A 22756-nucleotide genomic window follows, 5' to 3' on the forward strand; every position below is an offset into this window, starting at 1 on the left:
CAGAAGACGATAGAGTACTAGATTAAGGTCATCTTGGTCATCCTAGAGATGTCTAGAAGACACCTACTGTGGATTTTGGTTGAGGATCCATGAGGATCTTCAACAAGGATGCACAAATCAAGCCATGTCCAAGGTTATCCAGGAAGGAACCTTGCCTTCTTCTAGTCTGAAAATGCTCCTCAACTCTGAGGAGGACAATGATCTAGGTCTCACAACCGGGTCAATCCCATGAGAAGCAAAGAGTCTGGCTGTGGTTTGCAGGACCATAAAGGACTGGATTAAGGTAATCTTGGTCATTCTAGAGATGTCTAGAAGACACCTACTGTGGAATTAGGTAGAGGATCGTGAGATCAAGCCTCGATCAAGTTTATCCTGGAAGGAACCTTGCCTTCTTCTGCTCTGAAAATGATCTACAGTATGTCTCACAAACCAGGTCAATCGAGGTGTGGATGAAGGACCACCAGATCAAGAACCTGTCATGGTCCACGCCCGATCTCCAGACCTGAAGCCCATTGGAAAACCCTCTGGGCTTTTATGAAGAGGATGTTCTTTACAATGTTTTATAGAGAGAAGAGAAACCAGAACAGTTCCCACACTCCAAACACTAGGGGTCAGCGGAGAGTTCTGACAGAACCAGACTCAACGAAGTGCGGCCATCTGCCTGGACAGGTTGCGGTGAAAGGAAAAATTTTGTTTTTTCCACCAAATACTGATTTTTAGCTAAAACATTAGCCTCGTGATGTTTAAAGACGAATACGAACTTGTTTTCTTTGCGTTATTCGAGGAAATAAACGCTCTAATTTGGCATTTGGGAACGGACCTTTAAGGCTTCATACCAGCGTGATTACGATGTTCCTTTAGGTCATTTACATTCTCCGATAATCTCATGACGTCCGTCCCGGCGTAGGATCAGCTGATCGTCCACTCAGCTGAGTGGCAACGATGTGGAAAAAATTATTTCAGCTTTTTATGATCTAAAGAGGACAAACAACAACAACAACAACCGCCCGGGGGCTGGAATCACGGAAACCAGCTCCTCTCTGAATGACCTCAGAGCGGAGTTAAAAACCCAAAAAATACAAGAAAAGACTTTTTGTTTTAACTTTTGTTTTATCAAAAAATACACAAATTCGCTCACTCATCGTCATCATGAATGAGACGCAAAGATTCAACAGAATGAATAAATACTTTGTTCACAGACTGAGGTTCAAACAGATGTCAGGTCCTTGTTGGTCGACACGTTCTTCTTGTTGTTGTTGTTGTTGTTGTTGTTCGGCAACAAGTTGGTCAACTGCTGGTTCTTCAGTGCGACGGCCTGCTTCACTCTGAACAACAAAAACAACCGTTTTTACTCCACGAACAGACGTTTATGTAAGAAATGGATCGTTTTTATTGGTTTTATTTTTGATTATTTGAAGCAAATCCTGTTTAATCCACTGTTGACACTTTACAGTAATGAATTAACATGACTTAACACTGTTTTTGAGGCATTAAGTCATGTTTTAATTCACCATATATTCATGTTATTCTGGTTATTTAATGATTCTCACGTCTATAATAAGACTTTTTTTTCTCTGGATTCTGTTTTTTTATTATTATTTAAATTGTCAGTAGTTTGTCCTCCCCATGTTTTAAAAATTGCTGTAAGTTTTTTTAAATAATTCTGTTGACCCTGAAAGTTTAATTAAACATTGAATAAATAATAATCCCATTTTTTACTGATTTTACTTCAAGTATTTCAGAAAAAATAATAACTAAAACATAGTACTTTGGCCGTGACCGTCTGAAATTAAAAATATTCTCACAATCATGACTTTTTTTCCCCTCTGTATTTCATGTCTAATATTGCGTTAATTTTAGTAAAAAAAAAATTCTGACACTGAATATTGAAAAATGTCAGATCAGCAGGGGGACACTCACTTATCGGGGAATTCGATGTCGTCGATGGTTTCCGGCAGCGGAACGCCTCTGGTTTCAGGAAGCAGCAGAACCAAACCGCCGGCCAGGAACGCCAGAGAACCTGCACAAACACGCCGAGCGACACGCACACAAAACACTGTTCAAATAATCCACAGGAATATTTGGTCAGATATCAGAATATTTTAAACTCAAAAGCGAATGACGACAGGGGTTCCGCAAACGAGATGCATTCAACGACCGTCGCAAATTCCATCACTTCTGTGGTTACCTCTTGTTACTGCGATCGTTTTACGGATTTTACGGACTCAAAAATCCTGAAAACAAGCATTAATCTTCTACATTTAGCAAAGGAAATGTGTAAAATGACAACATTTAACAGAGCAGTCTGGAGTATTTAGCGACAGCACTGCTGAAAGCCGATCGATACGACTGAACGGGCTGTGATTCGGTTCACGATCGTCCATTTTTAACAACAAAGAATGAGAGTCATTGCAGTGAAGTTCGTCCTCTGTAATAAAAACACCCACCGAAGATGATGAGCGGCAGCTCCAGCCAGATGGCAGCGAGTCTGTAGAGCAGGAACGGAGCCACGATTCCACCGATGTCGCACAGAGTGGAACAAACGGACACCCCCAGGTTCCTGTGCACACAACAACAACCTGTCACTGTCTATATAGACCGTATGGATAATTTCCTGAATTTCAAAAATTCATTAAAATTATTCCTTAAGAGATTTGCAAATATCTTCAACAGATCCTTGTTCAGGACGATGCCGACTATTATGATGGTACATTTCAAGTTATTCCGAGATTAAAAAATTTTTTTTTAAGAAGAAAGTCAGCTCACTGTCAAAGTGCATCATGGCAAATGGATCATTTCCTCAATTTCAAAAATTCATTAAAATAATTCCTTAAGAGATTTGCCAATATTTTCAACAGATCCTTGTTCAGGGCGATGCCGACTATTATGATGGTAAATTTCAAGACATTCCGAGATACTTTTTGTTTTTGAGAAGAAAGTCAGCTCACTGTCAAAGTTGCATAGGGGCACATGGATCATTTCCTGGTTTAAAAAATTCATTAAAATTATTCCTTAAGAGGTTTGCAAATATTTTCAACGGATCTTTGTTCAGGGCGATGCCGACTATTATGATGGTAAATTTCAAGTCATTCCGAGATACTTTTTTTTTTAGAAGAAAGTCAGCTCACTGTCAAAGTGCATCAGGGCAAATGGATAATTTCCTCAATTTCAAAAATTCATTAAAATTATTCCTTAAGAGATTTGCAAAATTTTTCAACTGATCCTTGTTCAGGGCGATGCCGACTATTATGATGGTAAATTTCAAGTCATTCCGAGATACTTTTTGTTTTTTTGAAGAAAGTCAGCTCACTGTCAAAGTGCATCAGGGAAAATGGAAAATTTCCCGAATTTCAAAAATTCATTAAAATTATTCCTTAAAAAATGTGCAAATATTTTCAACAGATCCTTGTTCAGGATGATGCCGACTATTATGATGGTAAATTTAAAGTCATTCCGAGATACTTTTTTTTTTAAAGAAGAAAGTCAGCTCACTGTCAAAGTGCATCAGGGCAAATGAATAATTTCCTCAATTTCAAAAATTCATTAAAATTATTCCTTAATAGATTTGCAAATATTTTCAACAGATCCTTGTTCAGGGCGATGTTGACTATTATGATGGTAAATTTCAAGTCATTCCGAGATACTTTTTGTTTTTGAGAAGAAAGTCAGCTCACTGTCAAAGTGCATCAGGGCAAAATATGCAAAAATTCAAGGATAAGATGGGAGGGTAACTTGTAAGAGCAAATTTGTTTACCTGACAAACGTCGGATAGAGCTCAGTGTTGACGAAGATCACCATCTCAAAGGTGATGGTGATTCCCAGACGCCCGATACACGCCACCACCGTCTTTAACCAGAGCAAACCTGCGGAGGAAAAAAACAAAACAAAAACACGTCATCGCTCTTTTCCTACGACTTTTAATCGCGAGTCGAACGCTCGCTCTCGTACTCACTGTCGGGAATGAAGGCGGTGATGAAGCAGGAGGCGCCGGCGATGATGTTGGCGGAGGCGAAGGGAAGTCGCCGGCCGATGCGTTCGATGGTGAAGAGGATGAGGAAGGCGGCGGGAAACTCCACCAGACCAGAGATGAGGAAGTCGATGTAGACGTTTCCTTCCAGGATGCCCAGTCTCATGATCAAACCCTGGTAAACCACAGCGCTGGTGAACCTGGAGGAGGCAGCGGCAGATAATTATTTTTACTCTGCTCGAGTTTTTTAAAATGGAGTCTGTACCAAAAACACGGCGTCAGAGTGAAAACTGACCAGTTGTAGCTGAGGATTAACGTGTGCTTTCTCATGTTTGGAGTTCTGATCAGGTCCATGAAGGAGGCCGTGGTGGAGCCGGCGTTGTCGTCTCTCAGATTCTGAACAGAGTTTCAGGAATAAAGCTAATTAGCCATCCATGTATTTTTCTATGCGAGTCGGTCCAACTAGTCTACTATGTTATTTCTATGTTAGTTGGCTAATTAGTCACCTATGTATTTTCTATGCTAGTTGGCCCAACTAGTCTACTATGTATTTTCTATGCTAGTTGGCAAACTTGCCATTCGGTGTATTGTTGATGCAAGTTGGCTATCTAGCCATCTATGTATTTTCTATGCTAGTTAGCGAACTAGCCATCTATGTATTTTCTATGCTAGTTGGCGAACTAGTCATCTATGTATTTCTCTACGCTAGTTGTCTAACTAGCCATCTATGTATGCTAGTTGGGCAACTAGTCATCTATGTAATTTTCTATGCTAGTTGGCTAACTAGCCAACTACTGGCATCATCATTATAGAGGAGCAAAGACACCAGAGACAAACAACAAAACAGTTGTTCATTAATGAAGCCATCTATGTATTTTCTATGCTAGTTGGCGAACTAGCCATCTATGTATTTTCTATGCTAGTTGGCGAACTAGTCATCTATGTATTTCTCTACGCTAGTTGTCTAACTAGCCATCTATGTATTTTCTATGCTAGTTGGCTAAACAGTCATGGATGCATTTTCTCTGCGATTTGGCTAACTCGTCATCTATGTGTATATTTCTATGCTTGTTAGCTAACTAGTCATCTATGTATTTTTCTACGGTAGTTGGCGAACTAGCCACCTATGTATTTTTCGATGCTAGTTGGCGAACTAGCCATCTATGTATTTCCAATGCTAGTTGGCTAAATAGTCATGGATGTATTTTCTCTGCGATTTGGCTAACTAATTAGTTTTCTATGCTAGTTGGCGAACTCGTCATTCGATGTATTGTTGATGTGAGTTGGCTATCTAGTCATCCATGTGTATATCTATGTGCTAGTTGGCTAACTAGCCTCTTTGTATTTTTCTATGCTAGATCTCCAACTAGTCATCTATGTGTATATTTCTATACCAGTTGGATAACTAGTCATGGATGTTTTTTCTCTGCGATTTGGTTAACTAGTCATCTATTTGTATATATCTATGCTAGTTGGGCAACTAGTCATCTATGTAATTTTCTATGCTAGTTGGCTAACTAGCCAACTACTGGCATCATCATTATAGAGGAGCAAGACACCAGAGACAAACAACAAAACAGTTGTTCATTAATGAAGCCATCTATGTATTTTCTATGCTAGTTGGCGAACTAGCCATCTATGTATTTTCTATGCTAGTTGGCGAACTAGTCATCTATGTATTTCTCTACGCTAGTTGTCTAACTAGCCATCTATGTATTTTCTATGCTAGTTGGCTAAACAGTCATGGATGCATTTTCTCTGCGATTTGGCTAACTCGTCATCTATGTGTATATTTCTATGCTTGTTAGCTAACTAGTCATCTATGTATTTTTCTACGGTAGTTGGCGAACTAGCCACCTATGTATTTTTCGATGCTAGTTGGCGAACTAGCCATCTATGTATTTCCAATGCTAGTTGGCTAAATAGTCATGGATGTTTTTTCTCTGCGATTTGGCTAACTAATTAGTTTTCTATGCTAGTTGGCGAACTCGTCATTCGATGTATTGTTGATGTGAGTTGGCTATCTAGTCATCCATGTGTATATCTATGTGCTAGTTGGCTAACTAGCCTCTTTGTATTTTTCTATGCTAGATCTCTAACTAGTCATCTATGTGTATATTTCTATACCAGTTGGATAACTAGTCATGGATGTTTTTTCTCTGCGATTTGGTTAACTAGTCATCTATTTGTATATATCTATGCTAGTTGGGCAACTAGTCATCTATGTAATTTTCTATGCTAGTTGGCTAACTAGCCAACTACTGGCATCATCATTATAGAGGAGCAAGACACCAGAGACAAACAACAAAACAGTTGTTCATTCATCTTCATAAACCATCATCTGTTGCACTGTTTGTTGTCTCAGAGTTGTGTCTTTGATGTACCTCGATGTTTTTGGACAGCGTCCTCTTGTTTTCTTTGGCCATGTCCTCCGTGATCTTCACGGCTTGGGACTTTTTGTTTTGAGACAGGAGCCATCTGGGAGATTCAGGGATGAACCTGCGAGACGAGAACGTTCGTGAGGACAAAAAAAAACGGCGACGGAGAAAGACGGAGTGATGAGAAAACCGACAACGGGGCCGCGTCTCACCAGTAGTAGAACAGGAAGAGGACGTAGGGCGCGGTGATGGCCACCTGGATCCAGCGCCAGTCTGTGACGAAGTAGGCGAGCAGAGGGAGGAGGAGGATGCCGACGCTGAAGAACATCTGGTAAAGGACTCCCACTGTGCGTCTGTACTCCACTCCCACGATCTCGGTCACTGAGGAACATGACGACAACACACGTTTGTGAGGCGACGCGGAACAAAGACACGAGTCGAGCGAAAAACGGCGAGCTAAACTCTTACGCATCACGTATCCGGCCATCCAGCCCGATTTCACGCCGAAGCCGTAAAGCATTCTGAAAACCAGTAAAGACGCGTAGTTGGGAGCGACGGCCACCATGATCCCCGTGATCCCGTTCAACAGGCTCGACATGAGGAAACTCACCTTCCTGCCAAACCTGGAGACGCAAACAAGAGCAGACGATGAGGGGAAAATATACACTGCAGATATAAGAAAATACGAAGGAAATATAAGTACATATTCTGGAAATTAAAAACATTTGAGAGAGAAGTCAAAATGACTTTGACTGCTAGCTTATTTTGTGTCAGCTTGTGAGTAAGCTAGCGATCGATAGATTGATAGAGCGATAGATTGTAAGCCAGCTAGCATAGATGGATAAAAATGGGCTAGTGAACCAGCTAGCATAGAGAGATATATGCTTGTTAACCAGCTAGCATAGATAGATAGATGCTCGTAAACAAGTTAGCATAGATAGATAGATGCTCGTAAACAAGTTAGCATAGATAGATGTATGCTTGCAAACCAGCTAGCATAGAAAGATAGATGCTAGTAAACCAACTAGCATAGATAGATATATGCTAGTAAACCAGCTAACATAGATAGATAGATGCTTGTAAACCAGCTAGCATGGATATATAGATACTCGTAAACCAGTTAGCATAGATAGATAGATGCTTGCAAACCAGCTAACATAGAAAGATAGATGCTACTAAACCAACTAGCCTAGATAGATAGATGCTCGTAAACCAGTTAGCATAGATAGATAGATGCTAGTAAACCAGCTAGCATAGAAAGATAGATACTAGTAAACCAGCTAGCATAGACAGACAGATACACTGTCTACAAATATATGTTAGTCTATCCCTTATAAAAATCAGCTAATCAATCTCTTTGACAACAGAACACAACTACACCGGTCAATCGCAGACTTACCTGTCGGCCAGGTAACCAATCCCGATGCTCCCGATCAAGAATCCCACGTTCAGCGTGGCCTGGTACATGTCGACCAACCATTCATCTGAACACACAAGGTCAAACTGCAACAAAAACACACAAATAAGACACAAGTTTGTTTGTTTTCTCTTAATCTCCTTTATAAAAAATCTAGCTAATTTAGCGAAGATGAGTATCTTCATGAAAAGAGTATTTGTGCATAAATGCAATAAAAATAAAACACAAATAAACCCTCAGATGATTTACTAAACTCTCTCATGTTGACTGTACAGGAAGTACGACGTTGCACAATTAGCACTAATTTGCTTAGCTTAGCTTAACATAAAGACTAGAGGCAGTGGGACAATTGATTTACTTTTGTTGTTTTATAAGTTTGTCTTTTTTCGATTTACGCAGGTCTATAAACGTATTTCTTTGCCATCGCCCATTTTATTTTCATGTACCGCTGTCAAACGTTTACAGCGTCAACGCTAACGCACGTTAACGCACATCGCGTTTCCATGACGACTGACCCGGAAAAAGACGCGAGTCTCTAAAGTAACGCTAAATTTTAAAAACAGAGGCACACATACGCTTGTTATTTGTTAGCGCTGCTCTTTTCGTTTTAATAAACAGACCGCTCCAGCTCGACTGTAGCGCTCGCTAATGGCGCTGAATGGAGCTAACGCAGCTAACGGAGCTAACTGGTAAACGGTGCCTGGACTCCGGTGTCGCGGCGCGTAAACATGACGTCACACGCGTCTTTTTCCGGTCAGTCGTCATGGAAACAGTTTTTTATTTGTATGTTTGTTAAAACCAAACAAAACTAAGTTCGTAACAGATTAAAACTGCGTAAATTATACTGAATTGTTGACAATATTTCCCAGACGTACGGACCGATCGGTGAATTGTTCTTACCTCCGTAACAAAGGACTGCCGCCCCTCGTAGTCGTACTCCCAGCCCTCTTTGCAGCCGGTTCTGGGCGTTCCGCTCAGGTCCAGCTCCAGGGCGTCGCACGTCACCGCCGTGCTGTTCCAGTCCACGTCGTAGCGCTCGCAGCCGCTGCGCTGACCCCCGAGCGAGCCGTTGACCGAAGTCGCGGCGAGCCTGCGAGCGTCGGCCGGGCTCCAGCCGCACGCTTCCCTCCGCTCCGCCGCCGCCGAGTCCCGGCACCAGTGGTTGGGCGTGAAGCCCTGGAAGACGATGCCGACGTAGACGCCCGCGAAAGGAATGGACACCAGGCAAAACAGCGCGAAGATGCGCTTCTGACATCGGCCGAACTTGCCGGCTTCTTCCAGGATGTCGTCGAAAGTCGTCATGGTTCAAAAGAGTCAGAGTTCTGTAAAAGTGCCAGGAACGACTCCAATCGCCTCCAGACACCGTCCGTGTCCGACGCCTCGTCTTCAGGGGGTTTTTTTAAGCGCGAGGAGCAGGAGCAAAGGTCGGCACAAAGACGTCAATGAATCGTTTGTTATCGCTTCTCCAGGCGTCGGGCGCCAAAATCAATGCTTTATTAACATAAATGCATCAACAGAGCCGTGCAAGCTCTCCGCAACCCATAATCGCAGTCGCTTACGCTGTCAATCAGTTACATCTAAACGGGCAAAGTGAAAGGAGGACTCGTATGTGAGTGGAAGGTCAGGTCAACAGCTGGAGTAACTGAGCAGAGCAGGGTGGCTTCTCCTAATCCCAGAAGAATTCCTGGAAGAGGGATGTTTTTCAATGCAGAGAGGAATGTGCCTACGGTCGTGCAACAACACAACGTCGATCTGCTGAACACCAAGATGGTGGCGCTCCACCAAAAGGTTGAGGGTCAAACGCTTCAACAGATGAACCGAGACAAAAACCGACAAGTAGAGGAAGAACCGGTCTGGTCCGATATGTCAGGAAGTGAATAAAGGCTGCAAAAATACGGACAGAACCACTGAAACAGAACAGTTTGAGTCATTAGGACGAATCAGCCGAGGTTCACCGAGTCTTTGACAACTTCATTCAACACAGTTTTGTGTCTCAAGTCTTAAAGCGTTTAAAATAACATCCACATTTGGTCTTGGGTCAAATATCTAAATATCAAAGTCTGAGATCATTCAAAGACGGACGCCCGTGAGTAAGTAAAATCCGAGATAGATCGCGAATTGTCCTGACGAAGTCTCGAGTGAGTCAAAAGTCAGAGTCAGGTCTTAACGAGAAGTAGACGAGTCATTATAGATTAATCGAAGGGCTCTTTCACACCTGTCGTTCGATTGCTTTGGTCTGCACCAGTCAGAAAAATGTTACAAACTAGCAAACAAGACCTAAATATGGTTTGCTTTCACTAAACGAGCCAAAATAGACCGCGAAGGCCATCGGCTACCGGAACCGGACTAACCCTCTAAAGGCTCGTAACGCGCCCGGTGGGGATTGAAGCTGGACGGATAACGGCGCAAAACCGCGTCGCTGAGGTTCCGCCTCTGAGGTTGCGCCGCTGAGGTTCCGCTAGAAATCCGGGGTTAATCCCGTATCTCATACCCTTAATGCATTAAAAACTAGACCGTTTACGTCCCATTTGGTTTGGTTGCTTTCACACCAGAGGAACCGTACCAAAGTAGGGCGGATAAAGCGGTCCGAGACCACCCCGATCGGTTGAATTGGTGCGCACCAAAGGACCGAGATTACGTCCAAACCTACGCAAAACGGACCGAACCAAGCGCTGAAGGTGTGAAAGCACTCCGAGATGAGTCGCGATTCTGAGACCAGACCAAGTCTGAGATCATTAATGAACGGTCCTGATCAGGTCTCGTGTCGAGTCCAAGTCAGTCATCATAGGTCCATCGAAACGGATTCTCGAGTCAATTTAAGACGAACCCGTGATGAGCGTCCAGTCTGTAACGAGCGAGTCCAAGTCTGAGATCGTTGAAGACGAGTCCCGATCGAGTCTCGATCGAGTCTTAGCCCTCACTTTACGTTACACATTTTCGCGACAGCGGGAACTCCGTGTTAAGAGAATTCCCGCCGTCTTCAAATTTTCTCCCAACAACTGCAAAGTGGTCGCCCGGGCAATACGTCCTCCAAAGGTTTTTACATTCATTTTAATCACATTTAAGAGATTAATTCTGTTTTCAACGACACATTCTTTAGAAAAAGTGGTTCCCAAAGTCTGGGTCGGGACCCACAGACGGACCACAGGAGATTTTCTTGGGTCCCCAAACAAATTTTTTCCCAACGTTTTGGAGCTAAATTAGTTTTTTAATTCAGAAAACTTTGAATAACATTCGTAAAAAATCTATTTTTAATTTTTTTTTTTTTTTACGGACTTGGCTGTAAATTAGCTGCTATGCTAACATACACGTTTTAACAGATTTATATTGCGATTACTCCCTCAAAAAGTAGGTTCCCCGTATAGAAAAAACTGCTTTAAAACACTTTAGGAAGGGAATTACAACTGCAAAGTGGTCGGCCGGCAACTCGGGGAGTCCCCCCGACAACTTAAAAGTGCGTATAAAGAGAATGTGTCGGGCTCGCGCCAGCGGGAGCTCAGGGTTTAAGGCGACTAGCATATAGCGCAATAATGAGCATATACCGCGGGACTTTTGTTCCAAAAAAAAAAAAATGGCGTGGGTGATGGAGGAAGCGATGGACGCTGGTACGTGGAGCACCTCCGAAAAACCAAGTGCCTGATCGGTATCTGGTCGGAGGACGAGATCCAGAAGAAGCTGGAGTCGTCCAGGAACAAGATGGCCGACGTAAAAATGCGGGAAATTTTGTCGCTGTCGTGAAGAGCGTAGCGTAAAGTGAGTCTTAACTGATGTGGGCCAAGTTGAAAGTGATATAGGACATTAAATATAAGTAAATTTTAAGACAATCTCGTCTTTTGCGACGTTTCGAGTCCTACGAGGCCGGAACAGCCTCGAAAATAGGACTCGAGACGTCGCAATTTGAGTTTCCACAGATTCTCCAATGAAAGCACAACAGTAATAAACAGCAGATCTCTTATTTATTCAAATAATGCATTTTTTTTTTTACATCAATGTTTTCTTTTAAATAGGAAAACAGGCAAAGAGCTGAAAGAAAAACAAACAAACAAACATACGAGACAACATAACTTACACCAACCGAAACTTAATAATGATCTCCCGTAATCACCCCCCCCCAATCTTCACAGAAAATGTTTTCTCCCGTTTGATTCTGAATCTCTCGCTCACAGACGCCGAGTTTCACATTTTAAAATAAACCAAAGAAAACAGGACGCAGCTCTCTGCTCCAGGGACGACCGAGCGTCCGTTCCATTCGTGCGGTCGCGGGGAGGTCGGAGGTCAGAGGTCAAGGGGTGGTCGGCGTTGTGGTACCGCTGCAGACGAGCCAACGCAGACTTTGGTGCCAAACAGTTTCAAACTTCTTCACATGGTACCTTCCGTTTGTCGAGGAGTGCTACGACGTCTCCTCGGAAACAGACGAGTCTCAAAAAAGTGCGCAAAAAAAACCCCAAACAAAAAAAAAACCATCGGGACCGTTAAATACCGGCGAACATCGCGATACGATCCCGTTCAGTGGATGTGACGAAAGAGTTTCAGAAAAGCTTGAGGCGTCGTCCGAGACGTCTGAAAAGTGAGTTGTTTTTCTGTCCATCAAGAAGTTTGCTAACGCTTTACATCACAGTAACAATATCATGGTGATAGAACGGTAAGAAATGTGTCAGAGTGTAATAAACCATTTATTTCTATTGAAATCAAGGTAATTACTTGTTATTATACTGTTATTAAGGCCTTATTACATATAACTACCAGTTATTACCAAGTTATTACTAGCATATTACTGTGGAAATGTCATATTATTACAGTAGTATTAGCTCGAATTGTTATTACCAACATATTATGATGATGTTACTGGTAATAACATGTTATTACAGTGTAATTACCGCTTTATTACATACTATTAACATTGTTTTGTCGTTACCTGCATATAACATGTTATTACTGTGTTATTAATGTTATCACCTTATAACAAATATAATTTACAGCTATTACCAGCATATTACTTTGGAAATAACGTGTTATTACAGTAATGCTAGGTTCTCATCTCGTTTACCCTGCTGTTACCAAGGTGTTAGCTAACGTTGCTTTGGGGAAATAACATGTTATTACTGTGTGATTACGGCTTCATTACATACTTATAACAGCGCTACGTTGTTAACTTGTATAACTTTAGTAATAACATGTAATTACAGTCGAATTATGTCCCCGTTATCGCACTTCTTACAGCGCTAATACCAAGATATAGCTTGGATGTTATAAATGTGTAATTATAGTCTTATTACACACTTATTAGCGTTATTTTCAAGCCATTACCTCTTGTTACTCTGGAAATAAAAAAATGTTGGTTATTAATATTTTTGATGATATTAGCCAAATATTACGTAATTATAACGACATTTATAACATACTATTACCATGTTACTGTGGTGAACTGTAATGTAATGTAACGTTGAAAAGCCAAAGCTGGACTGATTTCTTCTACTTTCTCTCAGTATCTGACATTTATCGCAATTGTTACCGAAATAAAATTTATTTCGCTAATGTCCGTCAAGTTCGCGAGCGACGAGCTAAAATGTCACGTTTTGCTTCACGTCATGAATTTGTCGTTCGCAGTCTCTTCAATTTCAAGTTCTTTGGAAAACTTTACCCGTGTTTCCTCGTCCTCGATAATTTACGACATCATGAGCGCGACATAAGCCGTCAGCGACGTTAGCTTGTGACGATAAAACTGTGGCGGTTTTTGCGTATCGTTTTCATGGCACGACCTAAACGAAACATTTCGTATATATAGAAAATACTGATGTTTTTAACGACAACAAATGCATATTTTTTTTAAATTGGCGTACAAAGCTTTAGAAATACCCTGAACGGACGTTAGCGATGACATCACACGTCTGTTAATAACTGTAGTTTGTGTGGATTCAATACTGTTTTCACTCAAAAAGGGGGATTTCCGACGTTTCTTCGTTAACCGCGTCGTTTTAATTGATAAATTTTAGGTTTTTACATTCATTTTAATCATATTTAAGAGATTAATTCTGTTTTCAACGACACATTCTTTAGAAAAGTGGTTCCCAAAGTCTGGGTCGGGACCCACAGTCGGACCACAGGAGATTTTCTTGGGTCCCCAAACAAATTTTTTCCCCAATGTTTTTGGCTAAAATTGTTTTTTAATACAGAAAACTTTGAATAACATTCGTACAATCTATTTTTAAATATAATTTTTTTTTTACGGACTTGGCTGTAAATTAGCTGCTATGCTAACGTACACGTTTTAACATATTTATATTGTGATTATCGCCTTAAAGAGTAGGTTCCCCGTATAGAAAACACTGCTTTAAGACACTTTAGGGAGGGAATGATAATCTGGACTAAATAATCTAAAAGTTACCTCTATTTTTGTCATTAACTGTACGATAGAAAACGTCAAAACAGCGAAAAATCCACTGATTTTTTCAATTTTCATTGATAATTATACAAAAAAAGTGCAGAGAAGTTGACGAGGTCAACAAATGAGATAATCCTACTTCTTAATTCAACAATTTTCATTCTTTTTCTGTCAGATTAGCACAATTAATCCCGTTTAAATGGGAACTTTAGTTTGAATAGACAAAATTAAAAGTGAATGTAGTGACTTTTTCAACTGCAACTGAATAAATACAAATATATTAATTGAACACAGCAGATAAACTGCATTTATAGGTAATTTATTGGTTATTAAAGTAGTTTTTTGGGAGCACTTTTCACTATGACGACACTTTGTAATCTGGAAAAACAAAATTTCGAGGTAAACGCGACGCTATTTACGACTCGTTAGTCAGAATAACGAGTCACCGATTCTAATTTGTGAGGATGAAGTTAAGCTAAGTGTGTAAATTTTGCTTATTTTCTTACTAAACGTGTTAAATCTACGTCATCTCAGTGTTTTCGTCGACATATTTGAGGTCGTTTTATCGTCACATGCGTTTGGCTACAAAAAATGAAGAAAAGACGACGGATTTCAACTCTACAAAAACTTGGCTTTAACGAGTTAAAATCTCACTTTTTGACAAAAGGCGACGACGACGACGACGACGTTCAACCATCACAGACCTGAACAAAGCGGAAAAACCCGTGACGTTAGCGTTAGCGCTAACGCTAACGTACGAGAGCGTGCAAGAACAAAACAAAAAGAAGAAATCCCAACTTTCTTTGAAGAAATATGGCTTTAGCGGGAGTTTCAAAGAAAAAAACATCGCAAGTTTGACTTTCAGCGGCGAGTCCATTCACACTTAAGGCCGTCTCTATTTCCACACAGAACAGAGATCTGACGAACACGTGATCAGCTCACACAGACATTTAAATAATCATCGGAAACATAAAAAAAAGAATAATTACGACAATAAAGAACCCAAAAAATAAAACGTCCACGTTTTAGAACAGTTTATATATATGTACAAACGTCTCCGATCGGAACAAGAGAGCGAATTCATCGTCGGGGGGGGGAGGCATCGCACGCTTTCTTTACCGAAGAAAGAGAAATCATCTGCGATCTTTTTTTTTTTTCTTCTTTTAATCATAGCAACTGTAAACAGCGAGAAAAAAAAAACAAGTGTCTTCATTTTCCCTTTTAAGAAACAACAACACCTTCAAAAGTACCGTTTGCCGCCGCCGCCGTCCTGAAGGTCGCTAACGGTCGCTAACGGACGCTAACGGACGCTAACGGACAAACCCCAGATGTTTTTTGTTTTTTTTCTCTGAACGTACATTTGGAAATAAAGCAATCAGAAAGAATGGATGTCAGTTCATTTACGCTACAGTAAAGTGCTAAAGCTAACGGCGCGAGCTTTCGTTTTTTTTTAAAACACTTCAACACCTTTTTTGTGCCTCTGGGCTTCGTGTTTTTAAAGTCTCCACTCGTGCGTTGTTGGTAAACGTCGGTCGAGACTGACGCGGATCAGGAGAAACACTTTGAATCACCAGCGATCGAAAATAAATAAGATACCGTGTGTGTGCTAACAGTGAGGGGGGGGGGGGGCAGAGTCCGAGTAGGCGGAGTCAAAGAGAAAGAAAAATAAAATACAGGTTTGTGATTTGGTGACCGTTTGTGGCGACGTTCACTGAGAAGAGAAGAAGAAGAAGAAGAAGAGTTCAGAGCGGACGGACGGACGACGGCGAGAGGAAAAGAAACGGGAAAGCGAAAAAAGCGAGGAAGTGACATCACACCCTGAGGAGGTCCTCGTCACTGTCGTCCTCGTCCCGCTTCCCGTCGCCCGCCGCGCCGTTACCGTGTTTGGCGCCCCCGGAGGCTCGGCGCCGCTTGCCGCCGCCGCCGCCGCCGCTCCTCCTCTTGCGGTCGGACTCGTCCAGGAGGCCGACCAGGTCCTCGTCGCTCTCCTCCTGGGACACAAGAGGACGCGCGGTGAGGCTCGGACCCGGGAAAGTGTCCAAAAACACCGCGTTTATACACTTTATACACTTCATTTCACTGTGAAAGAAGCTATTGTGCGTATGTGCGCCCCCTGCTGGCCACCCCTGCTTTGTGACCCAGTAAAAAGTACAGTACATTCTACCTTAATCTCACCTTTAGGAAACCTTTAACGGAGCAGAAACTGAAGATTATGTCACTTTGTAAAAGAGCTCACGTCCCCTGCACCAAACCCCATTGAGAAAATCAGCGATTTTGAAATCATAGCAAACACCCGATTTTATTCACCGCTGATTGAAAAACTCACTTCAAATGAACTCTCCACACGAGGCAGCAGTGGACCAGAATCAACTGCCTCCACGTGTGCAAAAATCGCCGGTTTTCTCAATGGACTTTGGTGCAAGTTTATAAAATTCAGTTTTCAGTCCAAAAAAAAAACCAAGTAAACGGAAAAGTGGTTCCCAAAGTCTGGGTCGGGACCCACAGACGGACCACAGGAGATTTTCTTGGGTCCCCAAACATATGTTTTCCCAACGTTTTTGGCTAAATTTGTTTTTGAATACAGAAAACTTTGAATTACATTCGTAAAATCCGTTTTGAAATTTTTTTTTTTTTACAGACATGGCTGTAAATTAGCTGCTATGCTAACGCATACGTTTTAACAGATTTATATTGTGATTATCCCTTTAAAAAGTAGGTTCCCCGTATAGAAAACACTGCTTTAAAACACTTTGGGGAGGTCAAAATAGTGAAAAATGCACTGATTTTTTTTTCAATTTTCATTGATAATTATACAAAAAAAGACCAGAAAATTTAAGGAGGTCAACAAATGAGATAATCCTACTTCTTAATACAACACTTTTCATTCGTTTTCTGTCAGATTAGCACAGTTAATCCCATTTAACTGCGAACTTTAGCTTGAATAAACGAAATTAAAGGTGATTTTAGTGACACTTTTCAACTGGAACTGAATAAATACAAATATATTAATTGAACGCAGCAGATAAACTGTATTTAAAGTTGTTTTTTGGGAGCACTTTTCACTATGACGACACTTTGTAATCTGGAAAAACAAAATTGCAAAGTAAACGCGACGCTATTTACGACTCGTTACAGATAATAACTCGTATTCCCGTTAAAGGCGATTCAAACGAGTCACCGATTCTAAACTGTGAGGATTAAAGTTAAGCTAAGTGTGTAAAATTTAGCTTATTTTCTAACTAAATGTGTTAAATCTACGTCATCTCGGTGTTTCGTTGATATATTAGAGGTTTATAAAATTCAGTTTTCAGTCAAAAAAGACTAGTAAACGTGTTCTTAACGTGGAACGGAAGATTCCATTTTGAACGTTATAACCTCTGGGACCATAAAAAGGTGCTGACTCACCTGTAGAAAGACGCTGTGCTGAGCGGCGGCAGACGGCCTCGACGCCTTCACCACCTTCACCCCGGGGAGGTTCAGCACCTCGTCCTCGCTGTCGTCCTCCTGGTCGTCCAGCGTGAACGAGCGCAGGCCGTCGGCGTTCACCGGCTTGGTGGTGATGTGGCCGTTGCCTTGGTGACTGCGGCCCTTGCCTCTGCCGCGGTGGGACGACGACGAGGACGACGACGTGGGCGGAGCCTCCAGCTCCTCCATCAGCCACTCCATCTCCTCTTCGCCGCCTTCTTCGTCCATGTTGACCTGAGGGTTTGAAACAACAAGTCTTAATGTTTATGTTAATATTTATTTAAAGTCTTAATGTTTATTCATGTTGGTGATTTTCAGAGGAGGTGGAAACGTGAACGTCTCGTGCTCTGGTTAAACATCAACATCAACAACAACAACAGAAGATAAATGTTCAGATTAGAGTCAAACACGTTCACTTACCTTGGAATATTTATATGACACTTGGTTTCCTCGTCTGCAACAGCTGGAAACTTTCTGAATCACCAGCTCCCTGCAGACACACAACAGAGACACAATGAAGACACAACAGAGACACAACGAAGACACAACTGAGACGCAACGAAGACACAACTGAGACGCAACGAAGACACAACTGAGACACAATGAAGACACAACCGAGACACAACGAAGACAACAGAGACACAATGAAGACATAATGAAGACACAACAGAGACACAACGAAGACACAACAGAGACACAATGAAGACACAACAGAAACACAATGAAGACACAACATAGACACAACAGAGACACAATGAAGACATAATGAAGACACAACTGAGACGCAACGAAGACACAACAGAGACACAATGAAGACACAACCGAGACACAATGAAGACACAACAGAGATACAACGAAGACACAGCAGAGACACAATGAAGACACAACAGAGACACAATGAAGACACAACAGAGACAATGAAGACACAAGAGAGACACAACGAAGACACAATAAAGACACAACAGAGACACAACGAAGACACAATGAAGACACAACCGAGACACAATAAAGACACAACATAGACACAATGAAGACACAACAGAGACACAATAAAGACACAACCGAGACACAACGAAGACACAATGAAGAGACAATGAAGACACAATCAAGACACAATGAAGAGAGAACAAAGACACAATGAAGAGACAACGAAGACACAACCAAGACAGAACGAAGACACAATGAAGAGACAACTGAGACACAACGAAGAGACAACGAAGAGACAACCAAGACAGAACGAAGACACAATGAAGACACAACAGAGACAATGAAGACACAACAGAGACACAATAAAGACACAACAGAGACACAACGAAGACACAATGAAGACACAAGAGAGACACAATAAAGACACAACATAGACACAATGAAGACACAACATAGACACAATGAAGACACAACAGAGACACAATAAAGACACAACCGAGACACAACGAAGACACAATGAAGAGACAATGAAGACACAATCAAGACACAATGAAGAGAGAACAAAGACACAATGAAGAGACAACGAAGACACAACCAAGACAGAACGAAGACCCAATGAAGAGACAACTGAGACACAACGAAGAGACAACGAAGAGACAACCAAGACAGAACGAAGACACAATGAAGACACAACCAAGACACAATGAAGAGAGAACAAAGACACAACCAAGACAGAACGAAGACAGAACGAAGACACAATGAAGAGACAAAGAAGACACAACCGAGACACATATAAGAGACAACGAAGAGACAACCAAGACAGAACGAAGACACAATGAAGACAATGAAGAGAATAAAGAGACACAAAAAAGAGACAATGACGACACAATTAAAGACACAATAACACACATAATAATAATAACAATCACAGTGGTGACGTCACCTCCTCTCTCTCTTGTGCAGCAGAAATCCGAGCAAACAAACGGACAAAACCAACAACAGGAGGCTCAGGATGATCCCGGCCGCTTGACTGCGGCGAGAAATCACCGGAGCGTCGTCGTCGTCGTCGTACGACTTGGCATCGATTTTACTGTAAAAAACAAACAAACAAACAAAGACATTTGAGTGTTTAAAGAAAGTGTTTGTTAGCGAGTTTTAGCGAAGGAGAGTGGACTCACGTCAGTCCACACACGGCCTCCGTGTGCCACACAAACAGATACTGGCACCCGTGCGTCTCCAGCATAAACTCTGGGATGCCGACGCCCGCCGACGGGTTACAGGAGAACATGATGGTGGACGACACCGTTTTGTCTTTCTTCCGACCGCACGTGGACTCTGAGGGAACCATCACGTCCAGGTTTCCTCCTGACAACGGGTAAAAAAAAAACCAGAAACACGATCACATTAAAGTTCCCGATCCAGAAATCCCGGACTCCGTTCTCCGCGTTTTCCGTCTCACCTTTGACGTAGTACTTGGCTTTGCTGGACGAGCCGATCCGGCGCCTGTAGTCGTCGTTGAGCTTCACCTGACAGATGTTAGCGCCCACACAGCTGGGCAGAGAGCTGTTGGTGAGGCCCGACAGCTGGATGTGGTAGATGTAACGGTCGCCGTTAGGACGGATGTCTCCAGACGCCTGGTGGTGACTGTGGGAACAGCAGTTATTATGGTCTGGATTTATATGGAGAGTCTTTTTCTGGTCTTAATGAGCTGCTTTACGTGACAGTTTTCACCCATTCACACGTCTGTCATCACTCACTCACTCACTTACACCCTCACTCACTCATTTACACCCTCACTCACTCACTCACACCCTCATTTACACCCTCCCTCACTCACTCACTTACACCCTCCCTCACTTACACACTCACTTACACCCTCACTCACTCACTCACACCCTCATTTACACCCTCCCTCACTCACTCACTTACACCCTCCCTCACTTACACACTCACTTACACCCTCACTCACTCACTCACACCCTCATTTACACCCTCCCTCACTCACTCACTTAAACCCTCCCTCACTTACACACTCACTTACACCCTCCCTCACTCACTCACTCACTCATTTACACCCTCACTCACTCACTCACTCACTCACTCACTCACTTACACCCTCCCTCACTCACTCACTCACTTACACCCTCACTCACTCACTCACTCACTTACACCCTCACTCACTCATTTACACCCGTCCTCACTCACTTACACCTTCACTCACTCACTCACTTACACCCTCCCTAACTCACTCACTCACTGACACCCTCCCTCACTCACTCACTCACTCACTGACACCCTCCCTCACTCACTCACTCACTCACACCCTCCCTCACTCACTCATTTACACCCTCCCTCACTCACTCACTGACACCCTCCCTAACTCACTCACTCACTCACTGACACCCTCCCTCACTCACTCACTCACTCACACCCTCCCTCCCTCACTCACTTACACCCTCCCTCACTCACTCACTTACACCCTCCCTCACTCACTCATTTACACCCTCCCTCACTCACTCACTGACACCCTCCCTCACTCACTCACTTACACCCTCCCTCACTCACTCACTCACACCCTCATTTACACCCTCCCTCACTCACTCACTTACACCCTCCCTCACTTACACACTCACTTACACCCTCACTCACTCACACCCTCATTTACACCCTCCCTCACTCACTCACTTACACCCTCCCTCACTTACACACTCACTTACACCCTCACTCACTCACTCACACCCTCATTTACACCCTCCCTCACTCACTCACTTAAACCCTCCCTCACTTACACACTCACTTACACCCTCACTCACTCACTCACACCCTCATTTACACCCTCCCTCACTCACTCACTTAAACCCTCCCTCACTTACACACTCACTCACACCCTCCCTCACTCACTCACTCACTCATTTACACCCTCACTCACTCACTCACTCACACCCTCCCTCACTCACTCACTTACACCCTCCCTCACTCACTCACTAACTCACTCACTTACACCCTCACTCACTCACTCACTCACTTACACCCTCACTCACTCATTTACACCCGTCCTCACTCACTTACACCTTCACTCACTCACTCACTTACACCCTCCCTAACTCACTCACTCACTGACACCCTCCCTAACTCACTCACTCACTCACTGACACCCTCCCTCACTCACTCACTCACTCACACCCTCCCTCACTCACTCATTTACACCCTCCCTCACTCACTCACTGACACCCTCCCTAACTCACTCACTCACTCACTGACACCCTCCCTCCCTCACTCACTTACACCCTCCCTCCCTCACTCACTCACACCCTCCCTCACTCACTCACTTACACCCTCCCTCACTCACTCACACACACCTTCACTCACTCACTCACTCACACCCTCCCTCACTCACTCACTTACACCCTCCCTCACTCACTCACTCACACCCTCCCTCACTCACTCACACACTCACTCGTTTACACCAGAAACTTTATAGAAGACTGTTAATAACATTAATGTAACTTCAGAGTCGTACAATTCAAACTCTAAACCTGTTACATTGAAAAACATCCGTCCTACAATCGCAATCAGACATTTTAAACTTGTCCAGCAGACTTTTACTTCAATAATATATATATATATATTTTTTTTTAAAGTCACTTCATACTTAAGTACTTTATATAGTACTTCATACTTAAGTTCTTTATGTAGTACTTGCTATAAGACGAGTGTTACCTGAAGTACAGCGCTCCCAGGTCCAGTACGGCCCCCGTGTCCGGGAGTTGTATCGTCCCGTTGACCATCTCCACCTCGCGCTGCTTCACCGCGCACGCCAACCGCGACTCCCAGCCAATCACGAACTCGCACGACGCCTCGTCCGCTCTGCTCACACACAAATAAATAAACTTTTACTTATTATTTCTTTTTTTTTTTTTTTAAATTGCCCAAATTTCCTGGTGATTCGCTTGAGAGAAAAGGTGTAAAAACACGTGTGTTTGCATGTGAGGGCTGAGATTCACCCAGAGTGAACTTTGAAATCCAAACACTGTTGTGTCACTAACTGTCAGTTAGAAAACACACTGAAGCAAAGAGTAAACCAGTGTTTACTCTGCACACTGGGATTTACATAAATAAACAAAGACTTTACTCTGTTTTCATTCTGTTTTCTTTCATTTCCCACTCGGAGGATGGGAGGATTTTCTTTGAGAAAACGGGGCTTAAAACAATTTCCTTGG

General features: G+C 42.6%; 2 protein-coding genes across 2 annotated transcripts in view; both read right to left on the reverse strand.

The window, feature by feature from the left end:
- Nucleotides 1–1207: 1207 nt before the first annotated feature.
- Nucleotides 1208–9064, reverse strand: LOC310934831 (solute carrier family 22 member 2-like; the record flags this gene model as incomplete). Its single annotated transcript, XM_083898630.1, has 11 exons — nucleotides 1208–1325; nucleotides 1921–2020; nucleotides 2448–2560; nucleotides 3755–3863; nucleotides 3953–4167; nucleotides 4263–4363; nucleotides 6352–6466; nucleotides 6558–6726; nucleotides 6814–6968; nucleotides 7745–7848; nucleotides 8663–9064. The coding sequence occupies 11 exons, from the start codon at nucleotides 9062–9064 to the stop codon at nucleotides 1208–1210; spliced, it is 1701 nt and encodes a 566-aa protein (XP_083754756.1).
- Nucleotides 9065–11699: 2635 nt separating this feature from the next.
- The window catches only part of igf2r (insulin-like growth factor 2 receptor), a 52114-nt gene continuing 41057 nt past the window's right edge, over nucleotides 11700–22756 (reverse strand). The window contains exons 45-51 of the mRNA XM_083898717.1: nucleotides 22257–22403; nucleotides 19996–20180; nucleotides 19715–19901; nucleotides 19480–19626; nucleotides 18030–18099; nucleotides 17550–17843; nucleotides 11700–16135 (exon numbers count right to left, since the gene is read on the reverse strand). Coding sequence (XP_083754843.1) covers nucleotides 15956–16135; nucleotides 17550–17843; nucleotides 18030–18099; nucleotides 19480–19626; nucleotides 19715–19901; nucleotides 19996–20180; nucleotides 22257–22403 — 1210 coding nt within the window. The 3' untranslated portion in view covers nucleotides 11700–15955. The remainder of the gene's footprint in view (nucleotides 16136–17549; nucleotides 17844–18029; nucleotides 18100–19479; nucleotides 19627–19714; nucleotides 19902–19995; nucleotides 20181–22256; nucleotides 22404–22756) is intronic.

The sequence above is a fragment of the Microchirus variegatus genome (assembly GCF_963457635.1).
Source record: "Microchirus variegatus genome assembly, chromosome: 12".
NCBI classification, from domain to species: domain Eukaryota; kingdom Metazoa; phylum Chordata; class Actinopteri; order Pleuronectiformes; family Soleidae; genus Microchirus; species Microchirus variegatus.